The sequence below is a fragment of the Taurulus bubalis genome (assembly GCF_910589615.1).
Source record: "Taurulus bubalis genome assembly, chromosome: 7".
NCBI classification, from domain to species: Eukaryota; Metazoa; Chordata; class Actinopteri; order Perciformes; family Cottidae; genus Taurulus; species Taurulus bubalis.
This window is the reverse complement of record NC_136595.1, coordinates 23643954-23659884: the sequence shown is the minus strand read 5'-3', so window position 1 is coordinate 23659884 and position 15931 is coordinate 23643954. Positions and strand designations below refer to the sequence as shown.

At 43.6% G+C, this 15931-nt stretch overlaps 1 protein-coding gene across 1 annotated transcript; it reads left to right on the top strand.

Annotated features, from left to right (window-relative positions):
- Positions 1–238: 238 nt before the first annotated feature.
- rgmd (RGM domain family, member D) lies at positions 239–7438 on the top strand (the record flags this gene model as incomplete). The annotated part of the gene is given in 4 exon segments (XM_079220713.1): positions 239–285; positions 287–441; positions 3426–3937; positions 5801–7438. Coding segments are annotated over 4 exon segments (1407 nt in total). The 3' UTR covers positions 6494–7438.
- Between the last annotated feature and the right edge of the window lie 8493 nt (positions 7439–15931).

Sequence of the window (15931 nt, the reverse complement as noted above, 5' to 3'; positions counted from 1 at the left end):
AACACCCTGTGATTCTTCAATTATAAATAAGGGCAAGTATAATTCCACACCCGCCCTCTGTTGTTGAAGGCACTTTTCCACTGTCTCAAATGCCAAGTAATTGCCACTACATGTAAATATCAAGCGGTTAGTGAATAATTAGTGTTTCATTGGCCAGCAATCACCTCTGGGGGCCCCCCGTCTACGCTTTAGACCCCTCCCTCGTAGAGCCGCCCTGAAGACAGGGGCCCCCTTTTGAATGACAGCGCTTGGGAAGGAAGACGAATTTTGTGTGTGTCTGATTTCCCCGCAGCCGCAGCGTCGATGAGAAGCAGTCGAGGAACTCCATTCTAACTGAATGGATTGGTATGGGGAGAAGCGGACCACAGATCACGGCTAAGCGGCAGCTTTTGGACTGTGTAACGATCACCATGGTTTTACTTTCGCTGCTCTTTCGACCAGGTGAGTGTTGCTTTATTTTATGTTTTCTTTTTTTTTTTTAATCCGTGCTTCTCCACGCGAAGCTGTGTCCCGCTCCCTCCGCAATGGAGGTGGGGAAGAAAGAAAAGAAAAAAGTTAACTTTTTCCCAGGCGCTGCGTGGCTCAAACTCAAACTCTTTTTTTATAACAGCTCGGACACCCTCCTAAAGCATAATTACTTATGTTTTGAGTGTTTCCTTTTGGTGTTTTAAAGATGGAGAAAAGTCGCTGCTGGTTTGAAAGTATCGCGGACAAAGTACTAATGTCCTGTTGCTGCTAGCCGAGCAGCACGAGTTAACGCACGTAACGGACGTCTTTCTGAACGTGTGTCCCAAACCGCTCTCGCGCAGAACGACGACGACACCAACCAGCTAGTCAACCGACCGCTTAACGGTTATTATCACCGCTGTTGCCATGGTTTTACGGGTTTAGCCGAGTTAGCTTAGCTCGCTAGCAACTGTGGTCCGAGCACCCGCAGTCCGACGAGAAGAAAACTACGGAGCTTGTTTGGGGTTTTCTAAGCCACACAAATACCGTTAATCGGGCAACAAGTGGTCACATGTACTATTAAAGTCCCGAGTATTACTTTTATAACAGTTTAGACTGTTTTTAGTGTCGCCAGACTCAAGTGAACCGTGTTATTTCCCCGTGTTCGTGCGTCATGTATTAACTTTGTGAGCTACCATGCATGATGGGGTTCCAACTTTTTGGCCTCTGAACGTGTCGGTCGCTGCTCTCTCTCCCCGTTAGAGATCAGAAATCACTGCGTCCAACTCATGAGAATGTTCTGTTCAAATCATAAAGTTGGTTTATTTCATGTTTTGTGCTCCAGTTCCTAAATTGGTTCCCAATTTCGTGTTTATGACGCGGATTTGATTGAGATTAGATTTCCACGGAGGAGGTGCGTTTTGTTTAACTGTTCGATAAAGTTGAACAAATTAGTAAAAGTATTCTTTGGACAGTGTTGTCTATATACTTTTTTGGATAAAAAGTCACTAGTCCCTTTCAATGTGGACATTCATAACAGACCAATACTTATCACTATTATTTTGCTACATACATGTTTTTTAATGTTAATTGTTAAAGATCAAATGAAAGGCGTTTATGTCTTCAAATAGTTGAAACATGAAACTATCTCATCTAATGTAAAGATAAACAATATTGAACTATTGTGCTGCACCTTATCTTAAGAGCCCTGGGGGCCCCTCAGGTTCTTCTTTGTTGTTTGTTGCAAATGGACGTGGCACACTTTAAAAGTTATGGTGCAAAAAATAGTCAGACTTTGGGTCGAGTAATGTAGGTACTTTAATAAATATTAATATTTATTAAAAGTTTGATCATTAACATGGTGTCAAAGTGTAATCACTTTGATATATGTAGGGGATTCAAAATAGTCATCAAGTGTCTTCCGCCATGTTTTGTGCTGATGAGCTGGCACTGGGTCCAGTCAGGCCCTCAGTGTGGATATGGTGGCCTCTCGTTAGAGTGCAACTTAAAGCCTTTAGAAAACGGCGTCCTTTATCTCCAGGGTTAACTCACATCTACTAATCTCCACCAATACAAATACTGTTGGCTTGTTCCTTTTCTGCTTTCATATTCTCCTCATGGTCCTCACACTTGTTGGTAGTCTACTAAGTGCCGGAGCATAAAGACCCTTTGGGGAGATGCCCGGTTGTTGATGGCTGTGCAGGCAGCGATTGTCCGAAAGTGTCAATCACAGCAGACTTGGGTGACCTCGCATCGCAGCGAGACGGGGGAGGCCTGTTGGAATTCAGAGGAGGGATGCAGGGTGCCTCCAACTTGACCTCTCACACTCAATCTCAATTTTTTTTTTATATATCAGAGCTTGTGTTGAAGTGCAGCGGCTGTGAGATGCATTAATCATCCGTCCTGCCCCCTTCAGTGAATCAGACGCATGAGAAAAGGAAAAAACGGTGCAAAAATATTCATGTGCACTGGTGTGAAATCACAGCGCTTATCTTGTTGTCTTTGTCCACGCTGTTGGGAGATTAGATGGAGCTTCGGAGTAAACAGAAGATTATTCTGTTGCAATAGAGGAGCAGTCTGTTGCAACTGATCCCTGTTTTTGCAGTAGAAGTGGTGTACTGTGTTGTGGATGCTGCTGAAATGGAAAATATATCCACAATCCAGCAGGAGTTATTATATTCTAGTCAGCACATGAGACATCCCAACCAAACGCAGCACTGCACTGAAGTTAGTGCGATTAACATCCACGCAGAAATGGCTGCCGTTTTTTTGGGGGGTTTGTTTTCCTTGATAATAAATATCCCACTTCGTCGTAATTTAACAGGAAGCCCAGAATTTAGGCGAAACCTCCCAAATATCACATGCTGTGCCTTGCAGCCCCCACCATCGTCCCTCTAGCTTCCAGTTTGGACCCGGAGTTGCTGAACAAGTGTGACTTTTAGAGACGTTTGGCTGCCCCCGTGTGCCCGGCCCTGCCGTGCCATGTAGCGTAGCTTAATGGACTTCAATTACCCCAGCAACAGCCCAAACCACATTCAACACCCTCAGGCAAACTAACACAGGTTGGTTTCCTCCTACGGTGAGGCGACGTGCTGTTGCTGTGAGGGCTAGTTGGGGGAAATAAGATTTGACTGACTCTGGGGCTCAGTGTGGGATCATGGCCTCGTGAGCTCACACATTTTTGGTTTTAATGGCTCTCCTGATTGAGCTAAACTTGATAGTGGAAAAGTTTGGACCGTGCTGCCTCGTGCACTGTGCTGAGGTAATGCATCCGTAAATGTCAGATAGTTTAAGATTACATTAGGGGGAAAAAAGTTTTTTGTTTTGTTCCGATTGGTGGATCTAGTCAGCGGTATTTTAACAGAGAGGGAGGTTACTTGTGAAAATGAGGGGGAGAAGCAAATATTTTCACTGTGATGTAATAATGACGTTGCAGTGCAAAAAGTCAACGCTCGTTTGTTTGTTTGTTTGTTTTGCAGCTCACTGCCAGCAGTGTCGAATCCAGCGCTGCAATGCGGAGTATGTGGCTTCTACCTCACCCACTAGCGGTCTGCAGGATGACGTGTCTCTAGACGTGGACTACTGCATTGCCTTGCGTGCCTACGCTCAGTGCACCCGTCGGCAGGCGCGCAGCTGTCGGGGCGACCTGGTCTACCACTCGGCCGTCTTCCGCATTAAGGAGTTATTCTCTCAGCACAACTGCTCCAGCGACGGGCCCACCTCCTCCGCCAAGGTCCCCAGCACGTCGCGCCCGGTCGTATCGGAGCTGTGCGACTACGAGAACCGGGTCCTCATGTCGGGCGCAGCCGGGCAGCAGAAGAAATACGCCCACTGTGGATTATTCGGTGACCCGCATCTACGGACTTTCCGCGACGAGTTTCAGACCTGCAAGGTGGAAGGGGCGTGGCCTCTGATTGACAACCGCTTCCTGTCGGTGCAGGTGACCAACGTGCCCGTCGTGCTGGGCTCCAGTGCCACGGCAACCAGCAAGGTAAGGACGGGCAGAGCGGCAACATTACAACTTGATAAGTGGTAACACGTTTTGCTAACCAAAAAACCCAAACCTAAAAAGCCAAATAATCTCTTGGATCACATTCTCATATTGAGGAGACAGTAAATAAATGATAAGCGTTTGTACCAGCAAAATTTAGATTGTGGGCTTCACGAAATGTTTAAACAGTCAATAGACTGAACGATTAAATCGGGTAATATCGCGACAGTTAGTTGCAGCCATAGTTTAGAGTAGTGTTTCCCCACGTTTTTTTTTTTGGCATGTGACCCCTTAAAACAAAACAAAGTCTACTTGCAAACTCTCACATTCTACATATATCTTTAAGTCTTTATATCGTTTCGTTTGAACACAACTTTGAGGTCCGACCGGGTAAATCTATTCAAGATTTCACATGAAGAAATTCAAAGACTTAAAAAAAAAAGAAAAGAAAAGTTTGGCAAAAATATAACGTTGCTTGCTCGTTCAAGTATTGCCATAAAGTATCAACATGTGAAGTTAATCGTCATTCCACGGTGCCTCTCGAGCCTCCAGCATTCCTCTTGTCTTGGAGCGCCTTCAGATCTGTGAGGGAACAGAGAGGAGGGGAGTCTTCAGCGGTGTTGAATCACAGACATGCTTGAGCGCTCTACCTTTTAACACATGGGTGGTCATATGGTAGTGATTAACGCTCACTCAAACATTTTCCTCCACCGCCACGACCAGGAATGTTTTTTCACCCCTCTGGTCAAATAATTAACTGGGTGCTTTTTTGTGTAAATATGGAATAATGTGGAAAAACAAAGGAATAATTGGACGGCAGCGAGGGCTTTTGATTCCGTTAATGAAATAGGCTGGGGTTTTCATGCTTTGAAAAAGGTGTTGAAACCTTTATCATGTCTTTGTGACTCAAAGTCACATTGGTATACAAGACTCAGCATGCACAGATCATGTCCATTAACACAGGTTAAGAAAGCTGCTTTTACATGAATCATTGGCTTAAATAGTAAATAATTGTGTTGCCCAATGTCTGGAAATGTCATTGACTTCCTACATGTACCAACGTTATCCGCCGTTGGAAATCTATACGAAACAAACTTATATTGGACGAGGGATTTCCGAATAAACTCGAGGCACGTTAAAGTGTATTTTAGGTATGCAGCCTAATGCAAACCTGTAGTCGGGGATGTCTGTGCCGGCACCCGCATGCGCCCATCATGATTTTGGAGTCGTTTGCAACTGCCAGACTTGAGACAGGAAATCATCCATCAAATACTGTATCCCCGTAAGTGTAAACGTAACCACAGCCACCGCTTTGTCAAGATACTTTGAAGAAACACAGGTTAGGCCCCAATTTTTCAAAGCTCAGCTGGAATACAAATCACAGTCAGTCACTCTGCCAGCGGAGGAGAAGTGTTGGAAGATGCATGGAGATTTGAGGCCGTTATGAAACGCTGTTGTTTGAGCCAACATTCAGGGAGGACTAGTGGCGGTATTGCCTTTTCATTTCAGTGTTAGTATGGGTTTTCTTCCAGGTAAGAAAGGAAATAGTGGGGACCACACACTGATTGTGGTTTATTTGAGCAGTTTCTCTTTGGGTGGTAACAATCCAGTGAACCACTGACAGCAATCACTGTCACTCTGTAAAAAGGCCAGTGTGGGCCATCAACACCTTCCACAGCAGTCAGAATGTTTGGTTTCCTGCTGCCACCTTGTGGCTTTAATTGGTACTGCTCTTATTCGAGACCAATTAGGGCATACTTTTGTAATGCTTGTCATTAGATTAAGCAAAAAGAGTCTTTTATTGAAAGTAAGAGTCAAACTATAAGATAATCATGCTGATCTTTTGTTTTCCTCTTATTTCAGATCACTGTGATCTTCAAGTCTTTCCACGGCTGCACCGATCAGAAGGTGTACCAGGCCACCACAGACGATCTGCCGCAGGCCTTTCAGGACGGGTCCCGCAGCGGCGGCGAGAGCGGCAGCCTGACCATCGTAGAGCGCGGCGGCGCCGGAGTGGGGCGCCAGGTGAAGATACAGGCCCGTTACATCGGCACTTCCATCATCGTCCGGCGTGTGGGCAGCTACCTGACCTTTGCCATCCGCATGCCAGAAGACACCCTGGACTTTTCGGACAACGGCGGTCTGCAGCTCTGCCTGCACGGCTGCCCACGCAACGAGCTCATCAAAGAGCACACGCTGAACCGCCAGAGCCAGCAGCCCCGCCTGCAGGGCACCAACACAGAGCTGGGTCGTCTGAGGCCTCCTCACCAGGTCTACACAGTGGAGCGGGCCACGGCCAGGTGTAGAGAGACTCTGCAGGTGGAGGACGTGTACTTTCAGTCCTGCGTGTTTGACTTGCTGACCACCGGAGACCCCGAGTTCTCCCTGGCAGCCTACGGCGCTCTGGAGGATTTAAAGGCGCTGCCGCCGAGTAAACTGAAGCAGAATTCCCCGAGGACTCCTCGTCTTTACGACCGAGCAACGTCGCACACGGCGACTGCAGCAGCCAGCAGCTCCCTGCTCTCGCTCCTCCTCCTCGCTCTGCTGCTTTTGTAAAAAAAAAAATATATATATATATATAAATGATTAAAAAAAGAAGAGAAACCTGGAGACAAACAGAATGTGGAAGCATTACCAGCTTGAGGAAAGAGTGAGTAGAGCTCAGACATATACATTTGTAATTTTCTTTTTTTTTTGGGTTGGGGGGGGATTTGTGAATGTTGTGATATTTTTCTTTTTTTTTTTTCATTTGAAGGATTTCACACAAATATGGTATTTTTTTCCCCCACTTGACATTTTCCGTGGATTCATGAGTGACATCATCAGTTGAAAAAAAAAAGACAGAAATGCATGAACTCATGTGGTTTGGGGTCCAGCACATCATGTTTTCACATGCTCACTGTTAATCGGTTTACGGTTCACAGCAGCTAAATGGCATAGTTATTTTTTGTAAATAGAAAAGTCATCATTGTGCACAACCTTCAAACACTCCACTCTGCATGAAGCTGCACATGTAACTCCATACTGTATGTAAGCAAACGTGGCTTCTAGATCCTGTATAATCCAGTAATATCAGTAGCACTTAAAGGTTTAAACAGCACGTTTCATGTATTCAGATGTCATTTCTTTGTCTACTTCAACAGTTAATTTCAGAAAATACACAGGATCCAACAACTGTATGTAAAAACTACCTATCCATAACATATGGTGTGTCAGTGTGATATTCAACAGTTCTCATCTTCTGTGAAACACTCCCTCTTCAAGCTGTTTGGCTTCCAGTTTTAAAAAAGGTTTAAAAAAAAAAAACACAAATCTTTATATAATAATATATTAAAAGAGTGTATATATGTGTTTTATATTGTGTACATTTGCCTGTTTATAGACGTTTTAACTGTAATGTGTTTTACATTTGTTGTGTTTTTAGTAGGTTATTTTTGAGACATTGTAAGAAAGTAAACTAATATGTTTGTAATTTTCTGTATTAAAGTGTTGGACACTCTGGATTTATGTCTGTTTTTTCTTTTTTTGGGGTGGGGTCACTCTTCTACCTGGTATCTCAGATGAAGGACAGAGAATTTTTGTCATCATGGTAAATAATTGTGTACAGAAGTTGTGTATCAGCTTTCATTATCTCCTTTAAACCTTTTAAAAAAAAAAAAATCACATGTACTGCTTCTAGGGGTCAGGACATGACATACACAAAACGCCTTTAAGAACTCAGCCGTTTAAAGTGGCAGCAGTTCCTGCCTGTATATGCGTGCAGTACCACCCGTGTCCTGGTGGGGTCCTCAGTCCATAAGGCCTGACAGCTTGTAGTACACAGACAGCTTTGACAAGCTGGCTGTGTAGCTGTAGGGATCCACAGTATGTTCTCAGTCCCCTGTGTAAATGTTACCTCTGAGTGCTGAGCTGGCTGCTGGCTTTGCTTTTGTCTGCCAGAGCGCTGCATGGCTCCAAATAGGATTTAGTCTGTGGTTTAACACCAGGTTAGAGTCAACACGCGCACGCCGCTGATATTTGCACTGCATGCGAACAATGAGTGCTATGATTAGGAAGATGGGATGTGATCAGTTTTCATCGCCATCAAAAAGGCAATTAAGAGAGCCCCTGCACACTCCTTATGAAGACGTTGCAAATTAATGCGCTATAATTAGGAGATGTAATTTGAATTTAGATCTGGAATTAAGTTTAAAGTGTCTTGGTCCTTTTTGCAACTCTTGAGTGACAGAATGCTTCGTCACACCTGCGATCATACTTGATCTGTCCACGTCCCGTTTCCTCAAATACAGATGACGGTGAGCTGTGAGGTTGGGAAGGAGCTGGCCGTTTAAAAGCATGCCACCATTTTTTTAAATCAAGTCTTCTTTGGGCGACTCCACCTTATCGTCTCATCCTTAATATTAGGATACAGAGAGTGGGATTGGTGGTGAAACCTGCCATAGTCTCTTCTTGTGGTGGAAAGTAGCCAAGTACACGTACTTTATAAGAGTCTTACTCCATTATGTTTAAGTGGCAAATATACTTTTTACTCCACGTTTATCTCTCAGGTACTTTTCAGCAGGAGGTGGAAAGCATACTAGAACATTGTCCTAAAAGTACTGTCACATTAAATACATTTTACTCAAGTTATAGTATTTGTGTAAAACTGTACTTATGTAGAAAGTAGGTCAGTTAAAATGTACCGAGTGAATGTAACTGCCGGCCTTAATGCCTCCGATTATGAAATCCTTTTGGGCTTATCCGACGGAGGTTTTAGTACGACAGGCTACCAATCCCAGCGGAGACATTGGTATAGTTGCCTCTTTGTAGGACACTGATTTACGTTACCTTTAAACCACGAGGTTGTATTGTGCTTTTGTATCACGTCTTATCTTTCTTTCTGGATTAATTGTTACCGTGTTACATTTGGGGGGGGACAAGAGAGGGGTGGGGGGGGGGAATACTGTTAAAGCAAAGTAGATTGCATTAAACGTCCAGTTAAAGACAAGTGGAGCAACATCAGCAGCGAGACCCCTTCTGTCCGATTCTCAATTATAATTATACACCTGCCTTCCTGCTGTGGCCTCGCAAGAATTTACAAGAAAAGAGACGGCACTTGGACAAATTAAACACGACGAATACACCACCACCAAAGAGACAACATGTAAACAATATAAACTCCACAGCGGCCATTAAAACAAACCACGTGGCGCGGGAAAAAAAATCGTCTCACGTTCCTGTATGGAGAGCACGAGCTACTTCAGCAGTGACGTGGTCCAACTGGTCCAACTTTCTTCTCTTTTTAAATTCATGTAGATGTACTATAATGCTGATTATAACCATACATCGTTTATGGAATCCTTATTTTTGAATTAATGTGGTGCTTTGAAGGAGAAGCGGCACGTGAACGCAACACATTTCTCACCTATCACTTCCGGGGTATCTCCTCTCGCGAGCTCCGCCCTCGCGCGACCGCAGACACACCTGCAGCTGCTTCTCCGCTGATTGATCACGTTTCATCTGTTGCTTCTGATCCATTCCCACACGTTTTATCAGGACGTTCATCATGTGGTTTTTGTTTTTGCTCTGTGACTTGAAATGTACAATACTTGTGATAAATAGCCAAGCAAAAGTAGAATGACCAATTTTTCAATACACACAAAGATCTGTGTGACAGTAACGAGAGTACATGTACCTCCACAAAAAGTTTGGATGATTTTATAAAATTAAAAATGTTTTTAGTCCAATCAGGGGTTTCCAAACTTAACCCCTCTCCCCAAGGTGTCTTGTTGTGGGAATCCTGTCATGTTCAAGACCCCCAGAGGTAAAATTATGCAACATCTTTTTCTTCTTTCCTCTCCCATTAATCATCTCAGACGCTTCACATTCATCTTGTGAGCTGTATATAAAGGGGATTAAAACTAGTTCCACATCGAGCGGCTACAGCAGTAACATGCAGCTTACACCTTGTTGCATCAGTAATAACAATCTATTAATGTCATATAAAATAAATAAAGCAGTCACAAAACTTCAGCTGACAACATCTCTGTACTTCTATGTGTGAGAATACTTCTTACCTCGCCATCTTTTATGTAGGCACCTATGTAAACGGTGTGTGTGTGTGTGTGTGTGTGTGTGTGTGTGTGTGTGTGTGTGTGTGTGTGTGTGTGTGTGTGTCCTTCCATGATTTGAGAGCAAAGATAAAAAGCTTGGAGCCTGGTCCCGATTGGCGTCATCTGTTGAGATGCAGCCATCTGACAGCACCAGCCTTATATAACAGCGCCCTCAGTCTGCTGAAAGAAGGTGAGATTCTTGACTTCTGAACATGCAAGCTCCTCTTTTTCAAGTGGAAATTGACATTGGAAGACTATAAATATGTAAAAATCTTCTCTAGCAGCCTGGAGGATGTAGCCCTGGTTTGCAGGAAACTGCTCATGTCTGCGTGGATTTTCTCATCCGGCTACTTTGAGCCATCTTGTCTTGACTTTCTCCTGTAAACAAGGACAATTACTAAGCTAATGAGTTGAGGGAAAAAATAAAAAAAACACTGCATGAGTGATTGATACTCTCAATGGGGAAATTAATTTGATATTAATAGAGCACTTGGCAAGATAAATAGATAGTGGTGTGTGAGTCCTCTCCTTGATTGATAATGGATAGATTGATGGCTGTCTTAATGCAGGCTGTTCCTCAGGCTTCAATGTGGCGGCCTTGATGAGGAGCGCGTGGCGCAATATGGCGCTTTATATCACGTCGGTGTTGATATTTAAAGTTGCACGATGTCTGTTAAGTCCCCATCAATCGCTGAAGGAGGCAACACAGTGAAAGTATTGCAATGTTTAGTCCTTGGCGACGTTCATGTAAATAAATGCGGTATTGCAGTTATTCACATGAATAAAAAAAAAAGGAACTATGCAAACAATTCTGGAAAGATAGCATGTCAGTTTGGGAAATTTTGGACCGAGCCCAATACTCCAGACGTTGCATTTTAGTAGTTTGGACTCGATTTATTGATGCTATGTGATGTAAAATCGTTTAGCATGCTCTTGCGAGATTGTGTTTGCCTTCAGCTTCACACGTCCATCCTTAAATGATCACCTTGCATCATTCCTGCAGCCCCTCCCCCTCATAACATCCTCTGGCTGAAGCATTTTGCTTAATGATGCACTCAGAGTCTGATTGTTGCGCCGGGTAGAAGACGTTCAACATTCACATACATTACACCCTGTTACATGGGTCACTGCTGCGGAACAAAGAGTGAGAAGCTACTCATTTCTCAGTGTGTGTGTGTGTGTGTGTGTGTGTGTGTGTGTGTGTGTGTGTGTGTGTGTGTTTGTGGTTCTCAGGCTGCTGGAGTCGCAGTGATTATACAGCTATCTCATACCGCAGGCTCTCTCATACCTGACCAACTCAATCTTTCTGTGTCTCCTCAATAATCAGAGTGACAGCGAGCAACTAGACATATCTCACCCACTGGCTCCCTCCAGAATGGGTATTGACCTACATATCAAATCATACGCTCCTGGCTTGTGTGATAGAGATTGGGGAGGGTGGATAGCCGCGTATGATTGGCAGTCCTACTTTAGTAAACACGTTGCATCCCCTGGGCTCCTGCGTCTTCACATGTATTCACTCTTTAAAGGGTAAAACAGCAACGCTCCTGCATCTCTCTGCAGGACGTCCTGCCATTTCACTGGTGTTTCCTCTGCTACTGTAACAGTAGAGAACAGCTGAGAGCACCTGGTTGTCTGCGTGTGTATTTTTTATTAACGAGCCCGTGTCACCAAACTTTTAACAAATGGCCTCCCGGCACCCTGACGCCCCGAAAAAAAAACAGCTCGGAAATTAGGCATCTGCATCATAAATCTTGGAAAGTTACAATAATTTGCAATTCACTCCCTCATCAAAGGCAATATTACCCTAATTTATTATCTCCCCGCACGAGGGGCGCGCAAAGGCCGTGGAGATAAGAGTTTATCAGGAGGGGGATTGATTTTCATTAACTGATTGTAATAAAGATGAACTGCCTGCCGTGCACACTGACCAAGAGCCACACTTTATTGTAATTGGGACAATTTATTTCATGAGCCAGTGGCTCTACTTTTTTTTTTTTTTTGGTCCCTCCCACCCCCCTCTCCCATATCTGTCCCCGCTCTTCAAAAACATGTGAACGTCTCAGCTGCACTGCTCATGATGCTGCAGTGACTTGTGATGTAAGGAGATGATGATTGCGAAGTGCATGTGGTGAGGCGAGTCAACCGTCGACAGATGTTCCTCTTTCACCAAAGCAACGCTGTAGTTTGTGATGTACACTTGACTGTGTACTCGACGGCTTCCTTATTTCAATTTGCTGCCTCCTTGCTCGTCAAAATGATAATGCTATTTGTTCCCCTGTCTCCCAAGTGTCTGATGTTTATGTGCCAGGGTTTTTTTGTTTGTGCATTCTGCTCCCATCATGCATTTCAGTTGCGGTCTCCCCATGCAGCAGAGCAGCATCAGGTGACCTGCTAACTGGTAAAACAAGCCTTCAGACCATAATCCAGATCATCCTACATGCTCCACCGCTGGGTTTCCACACGAGTATGAAATGAATACATTTACTTCCAGCATCTCGTGATGAATACCAAAGTAGACTCCTGCCTGGTGCGAGAGCGGCAGACGACTGGGCTCGCATGGAAAATAAAAATGTTTACGGAGCTGTGGATGTGCAGTGATGACCGGGGCGACGACGCCATCGTCACGGTTTCATCGCTTCACATCGGTGGGGCATCGGCAACAGACTCTGTGAGAGGTTGCAACATCTGCGCTCGCAAAACGTTCACGGTCCTTGAGAGTAGATCCTTGCGCAACAAGGTCACATATCACTGTGAGAAACGAAACATCCTGTTTGAATTTTTATTGTAAAATTGGAAAAAAAGGAGAGAAAGAGAGAAAAGCCCCAATAAGCATTTCTTTTTGATACATATCTTTATCTTACCATAACCAGAAAAGAAAAGAAAGAAAAAAAAGTGGCTGAATAAATAATAAATAAATTAAAATAAATAAATAAATAAATAAATAAATAAACATCAAGTTACATACTTGACCCGATAATTAATTATAAAATGATTTAATCATCAATCATTAATATGAAGTAACCTAAGCAGCAAGTATTAAGAAATTTCAACAGGGGAAAAAATGTTTGGTTTCTCAGGCTAATACAGAACACATAGTTTTTTTTAATAAGTTTTTGTTTATAAAAAAGATACTGCTTTCCCCGTCAGTTAATCCATGCTGTACTGACACTGCCACAAAAACAGGTGGCGCTCTCCTTTAAAAAAAGAAGGAAAGAAAGAAAAACAATACAACCTGTAAACTGCACTTTCTCCTCCAGGTTGAAAGAATAGTACTGAGATTCCTCTTTTTGCGCCCTGTATGCCAGTAAAGTCTTCTTCACAGACCATACTGCTGTTTATATGTTTTTGTATGCTTTGTGCTGAGAAACCAGAAAGTTAACATCTTTATAAAGCGACCCACCCCTCCCTCGACCCCTCCCCCATTTCAAACCCTAATCTATAATGTAACCAAAGAAAGGTCCTGTGCTGATTTTCCATAATATACATATTTCATATTTATAATAAGCTACTATCCTTAGCATTCAAACCATAGTTAAAGAATCATATTGTTAATACTAGTAGTACCGTAATCTTTAACCCTCCCAGCCCCCATTGAGCATGCTCAGAGATCAAAAGGGCACCATGGTAGGATGACGAATAGTAAAAGAAGAGAGATAGAAATGGATGCAAGAGTGAAAACAATGTAGAAAATAAACTCTAAGTTTGACCACATGCAGCTGAATTATACCAGTACTGCTGTTTCCTTTCTGTTTTAGTGGACTTCCAATCAGCTCTGGTAATTCAAAAATGTTAACTCAATTAACTTCTTGGATTTCAGTCGTTTCATTACATCGCCTTTTTTTTTCTCCTCCAAATTTCATAGTGGAAATGTATATTGAGGCTTATGCACTACAAACGGTCTCCATCCACAAACCTTCACTGTTTTAATTGCGTTCAATCAAATTTCATTTCTTTCTCTTGGCAGAGTGAAATTAACTCAACATCTTTTCAAACTCATTAAATTTCAGCCACAGCTGGCATCTTTAATTTGCATTACCCAAGCTGTTGTGAAGGCCACATTTAATTTGATTTTAATAATTTAAAAAACTCTCCAGTAGAAATCCCATAAGGAAAGATTTTTGAGTGGGTTTATAAGGCCCTGTATGGCCCGGGGTAAGGAGGGCATATATCACAGCTTCCTAAAGCTGCCGGGCGCTGACAGCAGAGAGGAAACTAACAGTAACTCACCAGGGGGAACAAAGCTGTCTTCTGGCAAATATATATGAAATCTAACCTTTTCACTGGAAAGCTCTATTGTATAAAATTACAACCTGAAAGGACCTCCCCTCCTACACTGTTATGCTATATCACAAAATCAAATACTTCTTCCTACTGATCAATATTTCTTGAAAACGAACACATTTATAAGAAACGGTCTTCCATTTTCAAGGAATCTGGCACTCGTTTAAAGTCTGATGAGGAAATGCAGTGGATATGCTTGCATAATTTGGCAATTCATGATGAGAAAAGGCATTTTTTTAAAGACTTTCTTTCTTTTTTCTTTTTTTTTTTTTTAACAGCATCTAAGTATTGCCTGCAAGAGAACAATATACAGTGAATGAGGGTAGTAACATTTGTTAAATGGTCTCCTGGTCTACTGATCCTGTGGACCAGTAATCATACAAATAAAGAAGATAAAAATAAAAAGATACAGTCAGCAGGACCTGGGGAGCCATTCTGGTGATGACATTAGTTGTATACCGGACTGCAGAGGCTCAGTAGTGCTGCTTTCTGAAGACTCTGCGCGTGCGGATGAGGCCATCGAGACGGCGCTGCGATACGATGGCTGAAGCGCTGATGTGTCTTAAGTTTAGAGAGATGATCAGAGCGAGCTGAGGTCTCAGAGTCCTGAGTGGCGTCAGAGCAAACTGAGTCAATGAACGAGCAAAAGAGTCGGATGTTGGTTGAACAATTTTTGAGAGTGAAATGGATATATATAAAAAAAAAAAGGTGACTCATGAAAAACAGATTTCATCTCGGATGCGTACCCGTGTCTCTCTGTAAACCATCGTCGCAGATGACGCCAGTGTCGTTAATGAATCACACGTGATGCGGCGTGATGTGTCGTGGCCACGCTGTACAGGAGCCATGTGTGACCGGCGCTAATGGTGAGCTGTCGTCTCGTTGAAGCAGCAGCAGCTGTAGCAGCTACACTTACAGGCCTGCAGCTGTCTAATTGATGGATCATTTTGCTCTTAATTTGACCTCCTAAGGCTGGTAATGCCAGGCTGTTCCTCGCCGTGTACAAGCTCTTACTGTGCTATTACACCCGTTGGAGGGAAAAAAAACGACAAAACTACACAGCTGCTCTTCACTGAAGAACTCCTACGATCTACTATAAATACTTTCTACACACCCCGACGCGGCCTTGTGCACCTTTGAACCTCTTTTTTTTTTTGACGACGTGAATTTAAGTGCCTTCGACGTGTCACACAGGACACTGTGTCAGATTCGGGTGTCCCCTCCGAGACCGGGGGCGGTAGTTAGGAGGAGAAAAGTCTCCCATGCAAACCACTGGGAGAAAAAATGGACTCTGTCACTCAGTCAATTCATTCAAAGCATCTCTTGCCCCGCGGTGCCGCTCCCCATCTGATCAATATTATCATTATCCTAATTATGCTGTGGGTTAGCCCCCGGCCCCCGTGAACTGATGGTCCCTATTAAGAGAGGAATATGCTGGCACTCGGAGGTGAGGAGCCAGAGAGAAAGAGGAGGGGAGTCGGCTCTCGCCTGCTGAGAGCAGCTGGAGGAGCTTGGCAGCGGGAGAGGGCACGACCCGGCAGGGACCACAGTGACACGGCGATGGAGTTTTTTTTTCTTTTTTTTTAACAACCGCCGTCAAGCTCATTTGTATATTTTA